A 13,472-nucleotide genomic window follows, 5' to 3' on the forward strand; every position below is an offset into this window, starting at 1 on the left:
AGAACTCCCTTCCAAGCCCAGCCCAGAGAGGCTCAGGGACCTTTGCACATCAATTTCTAGGCAGTGATGCCCCAGTGCCCAGTACTGCCAGTACATAGCAAATGACGAAAGTAACAGAGAAGCAAGACCTCCCATTTTCAAAAGCATTACAGTTTGCGCTCTACTTGTCCATCAACGCCATATCCATTGAGGGTCAGAAGAAGCTGTGAGAGCAGGCCAGAGGGAATCACTATTATTTCAGAGTGGGTGGGATTTGGCAAAGTCAGTAGGGTCCTGGGGCTCAACTATGACATTCTAATTCCCAGCCTAGGGCCCCTCATGGGCCACCTTGCCCAGAGAGTGGGAAAAATGGACAGTCTCTCCAGGCACTTGGCACTGCCCAAGTCCAAGTGCCAAGTGTGAGCTCACATGTGTCATCTCACCCAGACTACATCTTTGACGAGCGTATTAAACCCTACGAACCAATAAAGCCTTATCTGGGAATCTGTCCTCAAGAAATGTCTAGATGCACAGAGAAAACTTTTCTAAGAAAAAAAAAGTGCAGCATGGGGCTTATGTGTAATAATGCAAAAGAGATAGGGAGGGAATGAGAGAGGCAAAGAGATTGGACAGATGAATTTGAACACCCGCAGGGTCTGGAGGCTTTATGAACTGCAGTCTCCTGCTTTAGATCTGGCAAGAACAGCAGCTTCAAAGGCTGGTGAAGACCCACGTGGGCAAGGCAGGGCACAGACATACCTCTACACAGGTAGAGGAGGGTCTCAGACACATGAGAAATATACTAAAAGAAAATACATGAAGACGCTAGATTCAGAAGGGAACCTCGGGGGCTGTGTTTCCAGAGTTTCTATACAACAGACATGGACTAGTTCCTAATGGGAAAAGTATCAGGTTGGCCAGAAAGTTCGCTTGGATTGTTCCATACCATCTTACAGGAAAATCCAAACAAACTTTTTGGCCAATCCAGTACTAAGCTCCCTTTTTTTCTTTTGATAGAGGTATTTCATGCTGATCTCACACACGTATTACCTTCAAAGGCATCACAGCCAAATTCGCTTCATGGTGCTTCTTCTGAAGTTCATCAAGCTGAAAGAGAACCAAGATTTTTGATAACACTGAGTGGTGGGTTCCACAGCTTGCTGCGTGTACAGGCAAGCCGCACTCAGAGAGCTTGGCTCTCATCTCTTTTCCCACAGGAATTGGTGGTGAGAACACAGGCCTTTCCCAGGAGCTGCTCGACCAGATCAGAGGAGGAAGGATGCTCTGAGCACCGGAGAATGAGCTCTGCCAGACCGCAGGTGCCGAAGCCACTCTATTGCTCTTCCTTCAGGAAGCAGGGCTTCCCAGGTAGCTCAGTGGTAAAGAAATAGCCTGCCAACGCAGGAGCCGCAGGAGACATGGGTTCTTTCACTAGGTCAGGAAGATCCCCCGGGGAAGGAAATAGCAACCCACTCCATTATTCTTGCCTGGAAAATCTCATAGACAGAGGAGCCTGGCATGCTACAGTTCATGGGGCTGAAGAGTCTGACATGACTGAGCATGCAAGCATGCAATCAGAAAGAATGATTTCCCCATTCCCCATGCAGAGGCTGCCAGAGTGTTTTGGTGCGGTGTTAAACCTATAGGTTTCCTAGACAGATGCCCTGAGTCCTAACCTCAGCCTAGCCACTCATTAGACCCGTGACTCTGAGAAAGCCAAGTCTTTCTGTGCCTCAGTTTTCTCATCTGCAAAGTGGGTGTGATGCTGTTGTTGTTGTTTAGTCACTAAGTTGTGTCCCACTCTTTGCGACCCCACAGACTGTAGCTTGCTAGGCTTCTCTTGTCCATGGGATTTCCCAGGCAAGAGTACTGGAGTGGGTTGCCATTTTCTTCCTCAGGGCATCTTCCTGACCGAGGCATCAAGCCAGTGTCTCCTATATGACAGGTGGATTCTCTACTACTGTGCCACCTGGGAAGCCCAGGGGTGATATTACCGTCCACCTAATGGGGAAGATTGGATGAGGACTCTGAATCGATTCCTGTAAAGTGCTTAGAGCAAGGCCTGGCATCTGGCCAACATTCAATGAATATAAACCACTATTCTTCTCCGCAGCAGGCACATGTATGAAGCCACCTGGGACCTTCCAGCCTAGCCCAGTGCCTAGGTGAATACCACTGAGCGATTCTCACTGATGCTCTGCAGAGTAGAATTTTGCAGCCAAGTCCTGCCTGAAATTCCTGACCCACAAAATCATAAGCTACAATAAGATGGGTGTTCTGGGAATTCTTTTCACTCACTCTCTGATTTTCTCTGTAATCACTACAAGAAAGCTAGATAGATAAAAGTCCTTCTTCCTCTCCCCCAAGCTCTCCTGACCTCTAATGCTATTTTCAACCCTGCATACCCATAATCAGAAACCATATGTGTGTATACACACAGATGAAAGTATACTATACAAAATGATTTACATCTTGTTCTTACAGTTTGCTGTTGTCATTTAATATAAAATTATGGGTGTTGATTCCACCTTAATACACACAAGCCAATCATATCCTTTAAAACTCTTGCATATTATTTAATCATGAGATTGGAACAAAATTTATTTAACAAATTCTTTGTTTATGAAAATTTTTATTGTTTCTATTTCTTTGCTTTAAAAATAAGACTTTAATGAACACTTCCATATATCTATTTGGCACAATTCTCTGAATATATTTGAAGATTAAAATGCCAGCTCCGAGCAGACTGTCTTCTATTCAAAATGCACACCATAATATTTGCAGGCTTGGATGACACCTTCCCTCTACTTCAGTGTAAGAAATAGCATGAATATATTGCTGTGAGCTATATACATTCTCTTCTCTACCCATGGAGAAGGGAATGGCAACCCATTCCAGTATTCTTGCCTGAAGAATTTCACGGACAGAGCAGCCTAGTGGGCTACAGTCCACGGGGTCGCAAAGTGTCAGACACAACTGAGCAACTAACGTGTATACTGGGTCATTTGCAATTAAAAAACAAATGAGAAGTGAAAAGACAACAGAATGGGAGAAAATGCACACCCTTTAGCTAATAAGGGACTTGTATCTATAATATATACAAACTCACACAACTCAACAACAAAAAAACTATCCAATTACACGATTTCTCCAAAGAAGACACATGAATTGCACATAAATACATGAAAAGATGCTCAACATTATTACCCATTAAGGAAATGCAAGTCAAAACCACAATGACATAGCACTTCACACCCACCAGGATGATTAGCAACAAAAAGACAGACAGTAGCAAATGTTGGTGAGATTGTGGAGAAGTTGGGACCTTCATCCATCACTAGTGGGAATGTAAAATGAAGCTATCAGAGACAGATCTGACAGTAACTGTGATTAAAATGTTTAATAATTATATTACAAGACTTTCATCAGAGAACTGGAAGCTGTCCAAAACTAACCAAATGGAGATTCTAAGACTCCAAAATACAATACCTGAAATGAAGAACTAAAATAATGAGTTTAAGAGCAAATTTGATCACCTAAAGAGTATTATATAACTGAAAGATGGATTAGAAAGAAATATCCAATCTGAAGCAGAGAAAGACAAAAAGAATGAAAGTAATTTAAAAAAAAGACTTAAACACATTGGATATGGTAAAAAAAAAAAAAAATTCTAACGTGTAAAATTGGAGCTATATTTTTCACACATCAGTGTCAGACAGGACTAAAATGCCATCTTACCCCCCACACTGGTCAAGGGTACAATGAAAAATATTCCCCCATGAATGGCTTTGACTTTGGAAGTGGGTGCCAGCATTTTTTGGAAAGCAAATATGCAATACGTATTTAGGATGAGCACTTCTCTTTGAACCAGTAATCCCAATTCTCTGAACTACTGTAAATAAAAATGATATATGTGCTAAGTTGCTTTAGTTGTGTCTGACTCTCTGCAACCCAATGGACCTTAACCCACCAGGCTCCTCTGTCCATCAGATTCTCCAGGCAAGAATACTGGAGTGGGTTGCCATGCCCCTCTCCAGGGAATCTTCCCAACCCAGGGATCAAACCCATGTCTCTTAGGTCTCCTGCACTGGCAGGCAGGTTCTTCACCACTAGCGCCACCTGGGAAGCCCCATTTTCCTTATAAACATACTTAAATATGTAAGAAACTCCCCCCACTCCCTACTTTGTTTTCTTTGAACATTACACCTGCTCGAAGGATCTTAGTTCCCTGATAAGGGAAGGAACCTGGGCCCCATAAAAAATGATATATAGGTTAATGGAAATAACTAGACCCAACAGTGAAAGTGAAAGTGAAGTGGCTCAGTTGTGTCCGCCTCTTTGCGACCCCATGGACTGTAGCCTACCAGGCTTCTCCACCCATAGGATTTTCCTGGGTTGCCATTTCCTTCTCCAGGGGATCTTCCCGACCCAGGAATCGAACCCGGGTCTCCCGCAATGCAGGCAAGTGCTTCAACCTCTGAGCCGCCAGGGAAGCCCCCAACAGAAGGGGAACAGAAATCACAAACACCCCATAGGTGACTGCACAGCCCAAAAAGTAATGGACAAAAAGCCTATGAAGCAATGTGGATAGAGGACATAAAACTCCATGTATAAGGTATTCGATTATACAAAGAATGAATTAAAAGGAATCAGAAATCACATCAAAATGCTGATAGTATATTTTCATTCATTAGTTTGTCAAAAAAATGTAAAGTGTGATATGATTCAGGGTAACCAGGTGTGGGCAAACAAGTGCACTCATTCCTGGTGGGCGTATAAATGACATAAACATTTTGGAGGGCTATTTGCCATTATCGATCAAAGTCAATATAGCCTTTGACACAGTAATTCGTCACTAAGATTTTAGCCTTTGCATGTTGCAGAAACATACTCCAAAATAGATGTATAAAAATGTTTGCTTGTAGAACAAAGTAACAGAAACAATTTAGAAGATTTCCTTAAAGATTCAGTTAAGGAGGTTATGGTTTGGCCTCTGGAAAAATAATATGCAAGAGTTTAAAATATTGTAGTTCATTTTGCATGTACTGATTTGAAAATATCACCAGGATTTTTCATTAAATGATAATATCAAGATGCAGAATATTTCTGTATGGTATGACTTCAGTACATGAAAACTCAGCAGTGGCCACAGGACTGGAAAAGGTCAGTTTTCATTCCAATCCCAAAGAAAGGCAATGCCAAAGAATGTTCAAACTACCGCACAATTGCACTCATCTCACACGCTAGCAAAGTAATGCTCAAAACTCTCCAAGCCAGGTTTCAACAGTTCATGAACTGTGAAATTCCAGATGTTCAAGCTGAATTTAGAAAAGGCAGAGGAACCAGAGATCAAATTGCCAACATCCTCTAGATCATCGAAAAAGCAAGAGAGTTCTAGAAAAACATCTACTTCTGTTTTATTGACTATACCATAGCCTTTGACTGTGTGGATCACAACAAACTGTGGAAAACTCTTAAAGAGATGGGAATACCAGACCACCTGACCTGCCTCCTGAGAAATCTGTCTGCAGGTCAGGAAGCAACAGTTAGAACTAGACATGGAACAACAGACTGGTTCCAAATCAGGAAAGGAGTACGTCAAGGCTGTACATTGTCACCCTGCTTATTTAACTTATATGCAGAGTACATCATGAGAAATGCTGGGCTGGAGGACACACAAGCTGGAAACAAGATTGCTGGGAGAAATATCAATAACCTCAGATATGCAGATGACACCACCCTTATGGCAGAAAGTGAAGAACTAAAGAGCCTCTTGGTGAAAGTGAAAGAGGAGAGTGAAAAAGTTGGCTTAAAACTCAACATTCAGAAAATCTAAGATCATGACATCTGGTCCCATCACTTCATGGCAAATAGATGGGAAAACAGTGGAAACAGTGTCAGACTTTATTTTGGGGGGCTCCAAAATCACTGCAGATGGTGACTGCAGCCATGAAATTAAAAGACGCTTGCTCCTTGGAAGAAAAGTTATGACCAACCTAGATAGGATATTAAAAAGCAGAGACATTACTTTGCCAACAAAGGTCCATCTAGTCAAAGCTATGGTTTTTCCAGTGGTCATGTATGGATGTGAGAGTTGGACTACAAAGAAAGCTGAGTGCCGAAAAATTAATGCTTTTGAACTGTGGTGTTGGAAAAGACTCTTGAGAGTCCCTTGGACTGCAAGGAGATCCAACCAGTCCATCTTAAGGGAAATCAACCCTGAATATTCATTGGAAGGACTGATGCTGAAGCTGAAACTCCAATACTTTGGCCACCTGATGTGAAGAACTGACTCATTGCAAAAGACCCTGATGCTGGGGAAGATTGAAGGTGGGAGGAGAAGGGCACAACAGAGGATGGGATGGTTGGATGGCATCACTGACTCAATGGACATGAGTTTGAGTAAACTCTGGGAGTTGGTGATAGACAGGGAGGCCTGGCGTGCTGCAGTCCATGGGGTCGCAAAGAGTCAGACACGACTGAGCAACCGAACTGAACTGAGGCATACAAACAAGTACTGAAACATGGCTGCATAGGGTTGAAAAAATGGAAGTCAGAAGGGGTTAGGGTCGAGGGGGAGAAAAGCTCATACTGCTCTGCATTTTTTAAATACTGAGATAATTTTAGGTTTACAAACAGTTGTTTTTCTTTTTTCTTTTTTTTACTGGAGGATAATTGCTTTACAATATTGTGTAGGCCTCTGTTATGTACAGTTTAAAAAAAATACCGAGAGATCTCTTGCATATTTTGCCTGGTTTCCTTTAACGGGAACATTCTGTAAAACTACAGTATATTACACCCAGGTATTGACGTGGATACAATGCACCATTCTTTTTTTTAATTTATTTTATTGAAGTATAGTTGATTTACAATTTTGGGTTTCTGTTGTACAGCAAAGTGACTGTTATACCTATATATATGTTCTTTTTCATATTCTTTTCCATCATGATTTATCACAGGATATTGAAAGTAGTTCCTTGTACAGTATAGGCCATCCCAAGTGCCTCAGTGGTAAAGAATTCGCCTGCAATGCAGGAGACACGGGTTTGATCCCTGGGTCAGGAAGATCCCCTGGAGGAGGAGGAAGTGGCAACCCATTCCAGCATTCTTGCCTGGAAAATTCCAAGGACAGAAGAGCCTGGTCCACGGGGTTGCAGAAAGTCAGACACGACTGAGCGACTGAGCATACATGAACACTGTACTGTAGGACCTTGTTGTTTATCCGTTCTATATATAATGGTTTGCATCTGCTAATCCCCAGCCACCATTCTTACTTGGATCTCTCTAGTGCGTGCATGTGAGTGTACGTGTATGTGTGTGTGTGTGCCAAGTTCTGAACAATTTTACCACCTACGCGAGGTTGTGTCTTCACCACCACAGACACAATACCGAACCGTTCTAACGATGCCATTGTTGCTTTTTTATATTCACACCCACTTCCCTCATACAGGGAGAAGACTTTTATTCATGTATCACTTAAAAAACTGTTTGACTTATTAAAAAGCCATGTATACGTATTCCTGGAGGAGGACATGGAATCCCACTCCAGTATTCTTGCCTGGAGAATCCCATGGACAGAGGAGCCTGGTGGGCTACAGTTTATGGGGTCGCAAAGAGTCGGACATGACTGAAGTGACTTAGCATGCACGCACACATGTATTATTATTTTTAGATCTAACAGAGGTTACCCAGATGCAGGGATTACAAGGCTTGTTTTTCTTCCCTATACTGCTCTGTACTTTCAAAATCTAATAATGCTTGCAAACTGCTGGAAAGGGCCAGGGAGCTCTTAATTCTTCTTTCTACTTTCTAATCTTGCCAGAGTGAAGGAATGTTAGTTTACAGGCGGGAAAGGAAGTGTGGGCCCAGCCTACCTTGCCCTTGAGATGCGCCGCTTCGTCGAGAGCGGCCTGCAGCTCATGGTGCGCAGACCCCTGGTCTCGAAGCTGGCACTGCAGGGTCAGTACTTGGTGATGGAGTCGTCTGACGCGCAGTCTGAGGTCCTCCTCGGAGGCCGAGGCCTCCTGGTCCTGGAGCTGAGGAATCAGAGTCGAATGCATTTCTTAGGCTATCTTCCAAGAAATTTGCCTTAATCAACAGACAGTACCTGTTTTCCTTCTTGTGTTCCTGCTTGCATGTTTCTCATAGTCCACAGGTTTTATAGAACAAAGTAATAGAAATCACTCCAAAAAAACTATTAGCCAGCATAAACATCATTCTTACCCATTTATTATCTTATATTTTCAGTCTTTCATCACTGACTCAATGGACATGAGTTTGAGCAAGCTCCAGGAGTTGGTGATGGACAGGGAAGCCTGGCGTGCTGCAGTTCATGGGGTTGCAAACAGTCAGACATGACTGACTGAACGGAACTGAACCCGTGTACACATACGAGTGAGCAGCCCCTGCTGAGTTACTTGAGTAGGGGAGTTGGGGAAGGTCCAGGGAATCACAAAATAACATTTTAGAGTGTTATTTTTAAGCTTATTTTGGCATATGAAAAATACGCAAATGGCATGGCATCCCAGAGTTTGTTTTAATAGACGCCCGTCACCATCATACTGAAACACAGTATGACGAGTGAAATTTAGCGTTCACATCCAATTATGAGATGCTTATTACACTAAAGCTTCACATATTCATAAGGAAGAGAAGATACTGCATTTTCCTTAAACACTTTTCTGAAATAAGTACAAAATATCCTCTTCAATCTTCTTGGGTCAAATCTGAGCAGGTTTCATATGAACATCAAGTAGGAATTTCTGGGAGTGCAGAAAGTGAGAAGGGAGAGGCTGATTTATCACCTTGAGAAATGTGGTCAAATGGTGGTGATGCTACTGCCCCCAGTGGTTCTGGACTCTAAATTTTTATTTTGTAATAACTTATATAAATACATACACATAGGCAGGCGTATCTGTGTGTGCATATGTGTATACACACACAAACACACATAGGGCTTCCCTGATGGCTCAGTGGGTAGAGAATCTGCTTACAATGCAGGAAAGACAGGAGGCACAGGTTCGATCCCTGGGTCGGGAAGATCTCCTGGAGGAGGGCATGGAAACCCACCACCAATATTCTTGCCTAGAGAATCCCATGGACAGAGGAGCCTGAAGGGCTACAGTCCATGGGGTCTTAGAGTCAGATATGACGGAAGCAACTGAGCATGCACACACATACATGTATAGCCACATTCTTTTCGACATAACATTTACATGCCATATATATCTTTTGTATCCTGTTTTTCTCCCTTAATACTGTGTCATGGGCATTTTTCCATATCATTAAATAATCTGAAAGACCCTATTGTTAGTTTCTATATGGCATCCTGTGGCATGCTGAATACTCGGATTATTCTAATATTTTGCTGCTGTAGTTAGGGCTGTGACAGAAAGCCTTATCTGACACAGCTCTTGTTCTTCCTCTGAGGTCGTCAGAGGGTGACTTTCTGTATCAAGGACCTGAGCATCATTAAGCTCTTGATATATGCTACTAAGGTGGCCTTGGGAGGGAGCAGTCCTGCTAATAATAAAAGCTCCAACTGTAATGAGTCAGAGGTCCCAGAAACCTGAGACATCTCACACAGCCTTGCTCATGGTCCCGGCTGTCTAGCTATCACTGGAAGCAGCCTCCCTGGGAATTGAAAGTCCACAGTATATCTCTTCCACGTGCTCCTGACCTGAGTGTGAGCTGGCAAGAGGGAAGGACAGAGAAGACGGCAGGGAGGCAGAGAGGACAAAGTGTGACTTGGTGGCTTGTAAGCCAGGAATACGACAGCAGAATGTGTTTTTTTAATTAATAGAAATCCACAAAGCGTGGGCCTGAGATTCACAGACTGGGCCCCCTCAAGAACAGATGGGTGCTCCGAATGGCTCCGTAAAATCTAAGACTTCCAAAACAACTTGGCCTTTCTGGGAAGTTTGGTGTCTCCGCTGCCTCCCTGCTCCGCAGTGACTTGGGTTTCATCCCCAGCATCCTGAGACAGCATCCACAGGACATTCTAAAGAGGATGAAAGTGCGGGGTGGAGGCCAGCCCAGCCTGCCCTGGGGGACTGCCCCAGACAGTGACCCCTGTTAATGCCTGTGACTCACTTGCTCCCCACCCCAGACACCAGGAGCACGTGCTGCAGACACACGCGGCACTTGGGCTGAAACCCTGGGGAACACAGCCCCCGGGGAGCTCTGTCTGGCTGGGGTGGGGAAGCGGGCATAGAGACAGGCCACTAGCACACGGTGGTGAGGGGAAGCTAAGAGATGGCCAGAGCCTGGGGCAGGCACACTAATCCAGAGGCCCTCTCCACTCTCTGGGGTGGGGGGGTGGGGGGGGCGGGGCACACAGATGTGCAGCATTTGCTGACTTTTCTAGTGTAAACACCATCACGGCCAACTGCAAGCTACCAAAATGGCATCATGGGAGAGATGCGCATGAGCCATCTCTGCACTGAATCCATCCTGGAGGGCTGGGAGGAGATGTCCTAAACTGAGGGCTTCCAGGTGGCCCTAGTGGTAAAGGATCCGCCTGCCAATGCAGGAAGTGTAAGAGATGTGGGTTCAGTCCCTGAGTTGGGAAGATCACCTGGAGGATGAAATGGCAACCCACTCCAGCATTCTTGCCTGGAGAATCCCCTGGACAGAGGAGCCTGGTGGGCTACAGTCCCTGGGGTCACACAGAGTCGGGCATGACTGAAATGACTTAGCATGCATGTAAGCCCTAAAGGGAGACCTGGAGGATGAGCAGCAGTTCCCAGGAGAAAGCTGGGGTGTAGGAGGAGCAAATCTAGGATCCAGAAGTATAGAGATTGGGGACCTATCTAGCAACAACTGACGTTTTCAAGGTGCCAGATTATAACTCACCAAAAGGAATCTGGACTTTGTACCAAGTGCAACAGGAAGACACAGAAGGCTTTAAGGGTTTTTATTTTTAAACAAACAGAAACAAGATCAGGTTTGTGACTTGGGATGAAGGAAACAGTGAGCTTTCCTCACCCTCTGCCTCCTGTCCACTACCAATTCCACTGATTCCAACTCTGGTTTTTGTCTGGAATCCTCTGTTTTTTTTAAAATTTCAAATTCCTCTACGCTAGCATCATCTCTTGGCAAAATCCTCTTGACTGTTCTCCTTGTGTCTTCCCTGTGTCTTTATAGCAGTGATCTTTTTACAGTAGAAATGTAATCATGTTGTTCTGATGAAAACCCTCCAATACAGTCTCCCACTGCATTTAGAAGTGATCATAATTAGAGCCTACAAGGCCTTCTGTGGTCTTTCTCAAGACAACTTTCTCATCTACACCTCATGTTACAACTCACCCGTGCCCACTGTGATGCAGCCAGGCCAGCAACTTTCTGCTTTTCCAATAACCCAGGCTCATTCCTGCCTCAGCGTCTGGACACTTGCTTCTCCCTCTGCCTGGAATGTTCTTCATCTGCTTATCCTTTCAAGCCTTGAAACTCTTGGCTTGAAATTCACCTCCTCAGAATTCCAGTTCCCACCTGGTCTGACTAGGTGGGATTTGACAACTAATAAGATATGAGGAAACTACATAAAAACAATTCTTTGCAGGCACGAATGGCAACCAGTGCAGGGCTATCATCCTTGAGAAAAAGGATGCCCAACAAGATGAGCTCCACATTCTCCCCGGAACATTTTGCAAACCATGGTTTAGGGAAATAGATCCCAAGCTGAACACTGGTGGTCCTGTTAAGTGAAACCACAGACTGGGGTCAGGGATGCTATGACAGCTGGGGTGTGCGGGACAAAGTAGCAGAGAGAAGTGAACTGCAGAGAAAAATTCCAGACGCTGTCTTAGAAATACCCTTGGGTCCTTGGTTGAATCATTAGTGGCAGAGCATAGAGCAAGCCTCTGAGATTGTGAAGGACAGAGAGGCCTGGAGTGTTGCAGTCCGTGGGGAAGCAAAGAATCAGACACAACTGAGGGACTGAACAACAACAACAGAAGCCTAGCAGAGAACAGAAGCTGGGAGGTCAAGTGCTGAAGAGATTTTAGAGGTCATGCACGGCTACAAAGATGGCCGAGTCAAAGTGGACAGTCTTTAGTCAATGCTCTGAAAACTCAGCTAGTGCCACTGAAAGGCCATGCCCCAGAAGCAAGGGCCATACTTTAGGAGTAAAATCAAGCCCTGGACCTGAGGGGAAAACTGAAATAGACATGCAAAGGAATAACATGGTCTGCTGGTCATTCAGTTACCTACTAGAAAACTCACTCAACCTGCTCTAGAGGAAGCTAATAAACAGGAATCCCTGCAACATGTTCTGTATGATGACCAACATTTTAAAAAAATTACTAGTCACATGAAGAAGCAGAAAAGTGGGATTTAACAAAGAAATAAAATAGTCAACAGAAACAGTATGATTTACATACTGGGGTTAGCAGATAAGAGCTTCAAAAATAACTATGATTATATTTCTTTAAAACACAGGAAAAGATGAACCAAAATGAATGACAGTATGGAGTATTTCAACAGAGAATCAGAATATCTTTTGAAAGGGTCAAATGAATATTTGATTGCAAAACACAGTAAATGAAATTAAAAACTAATTGGATGGATTTATTAGAAAACAGGACATGGCAGAAATAAATGGCAGAACTTTTAGTGAGCTAGAAGGCAGGTCAATAGAAACTCAAACTGATGCACAAAGAGAGAAAAAATATAGAACAGTTTCAAAAGATGTGGGGCAAAGTAAAAAAAAAAAAAAAAAAAGTCTGGGTTTCCTGGAGAGAAGAGAAAAATTGAAAAGAACAAAATATTTAAAGAACTAATGGCCAAGAATTTCCCAAATCTGATTAAAGACAAGACTCCACAGTTTCAAGGGGTTCAGAAAAACCAAGGAGGATAAACATAAATAAAATCTCATATAGACACATCGTAGTCTGACTGCCAAAACCCAAAGATAAAAGGCAAATCTTTAAAATAGTCTGTGGTAAAATGACACATTTCTGCCAAGGAAAAAAAGACAAATTATTCAATTTCTGAATAGAAACTGTGAGAACCAGAAGACAATGAAATGAGGTCTTTAAAGTGTCAAAAGAAGGAACCATATCTGCCTACCTAAAATTCTGAATCAAGGGGAAGAAATCTTTTAAAAGTGGAGTTGAAAAATTGTTTTCATAAAAAGAAATTTGAGAGGATTCATCACCAACAGACCCTAAACTACAAGAAACAAAAAAGCTATTCAGGTGGATGTAAAACACATCCACAGAAGTAGAAGAAAGAACAAATAGTACAAGAATGTAGAAAGATATGAGTAAATAAAAAAAATTACTGAGTGTTTAAAACAACCTTAATAGCGCTTTATAAGGGGTGTTATACACAGAAGCAACGTAGTTGGCAAAAATAAACAATGAAAAGGATAAAAGAAATAAATGGAGTTAAACTATTAAAAGATTTTTGCATTATTTGAGACATGGTACTAAAGTACTAAAGTAAATTTTAATGATTAATAGATACATTTTGAAATATCTAGGGTAACCACT

General features: G+C 43.0%; 1 protein-coding gene across 1 annotated transcript in view; it reads right to left on the bottom strand.

Moving 5' to 3' along the window:
- Window positions 1-13,472, bottom strand: part of C22H4orf50 (chromosome 22 C4orf50 homolog) — a 59,097-nt gene that overhangs the window by 16,001 nt on the left and 29,624 nt on the right. The window contains exons 9-10 of the mRNA XM_065914117.1: window positions 7,854-8,015; window positions 1,030-1,086 (exon numbers count right to left, since the gene is read on the bottom strand). Of these exons, the coding sequence (XP_065770189.1) occupies window positions 1,030-1,086; window positions 7,854-8,015 (219 nt within the window). The remainder of the gene's footprint in view (window positions 1-1,029; window positions 1,087-7,853; window positions 8,016-13,472) is intronic.

The sequence above is a fragment of the Muntiacus reevesi genome, chromosome 22, assembly GCF_963930625.1.
Source record: "Muntiacus reevesi chromosome 22, mMunRee1.1, whole genome shotgun sequence".
NCBI lineage: Eukaryota > Metazoa > Chordata > Mammalia > Artiodactyla > Cervidae > Muntiacus > Muntiacus reevesi.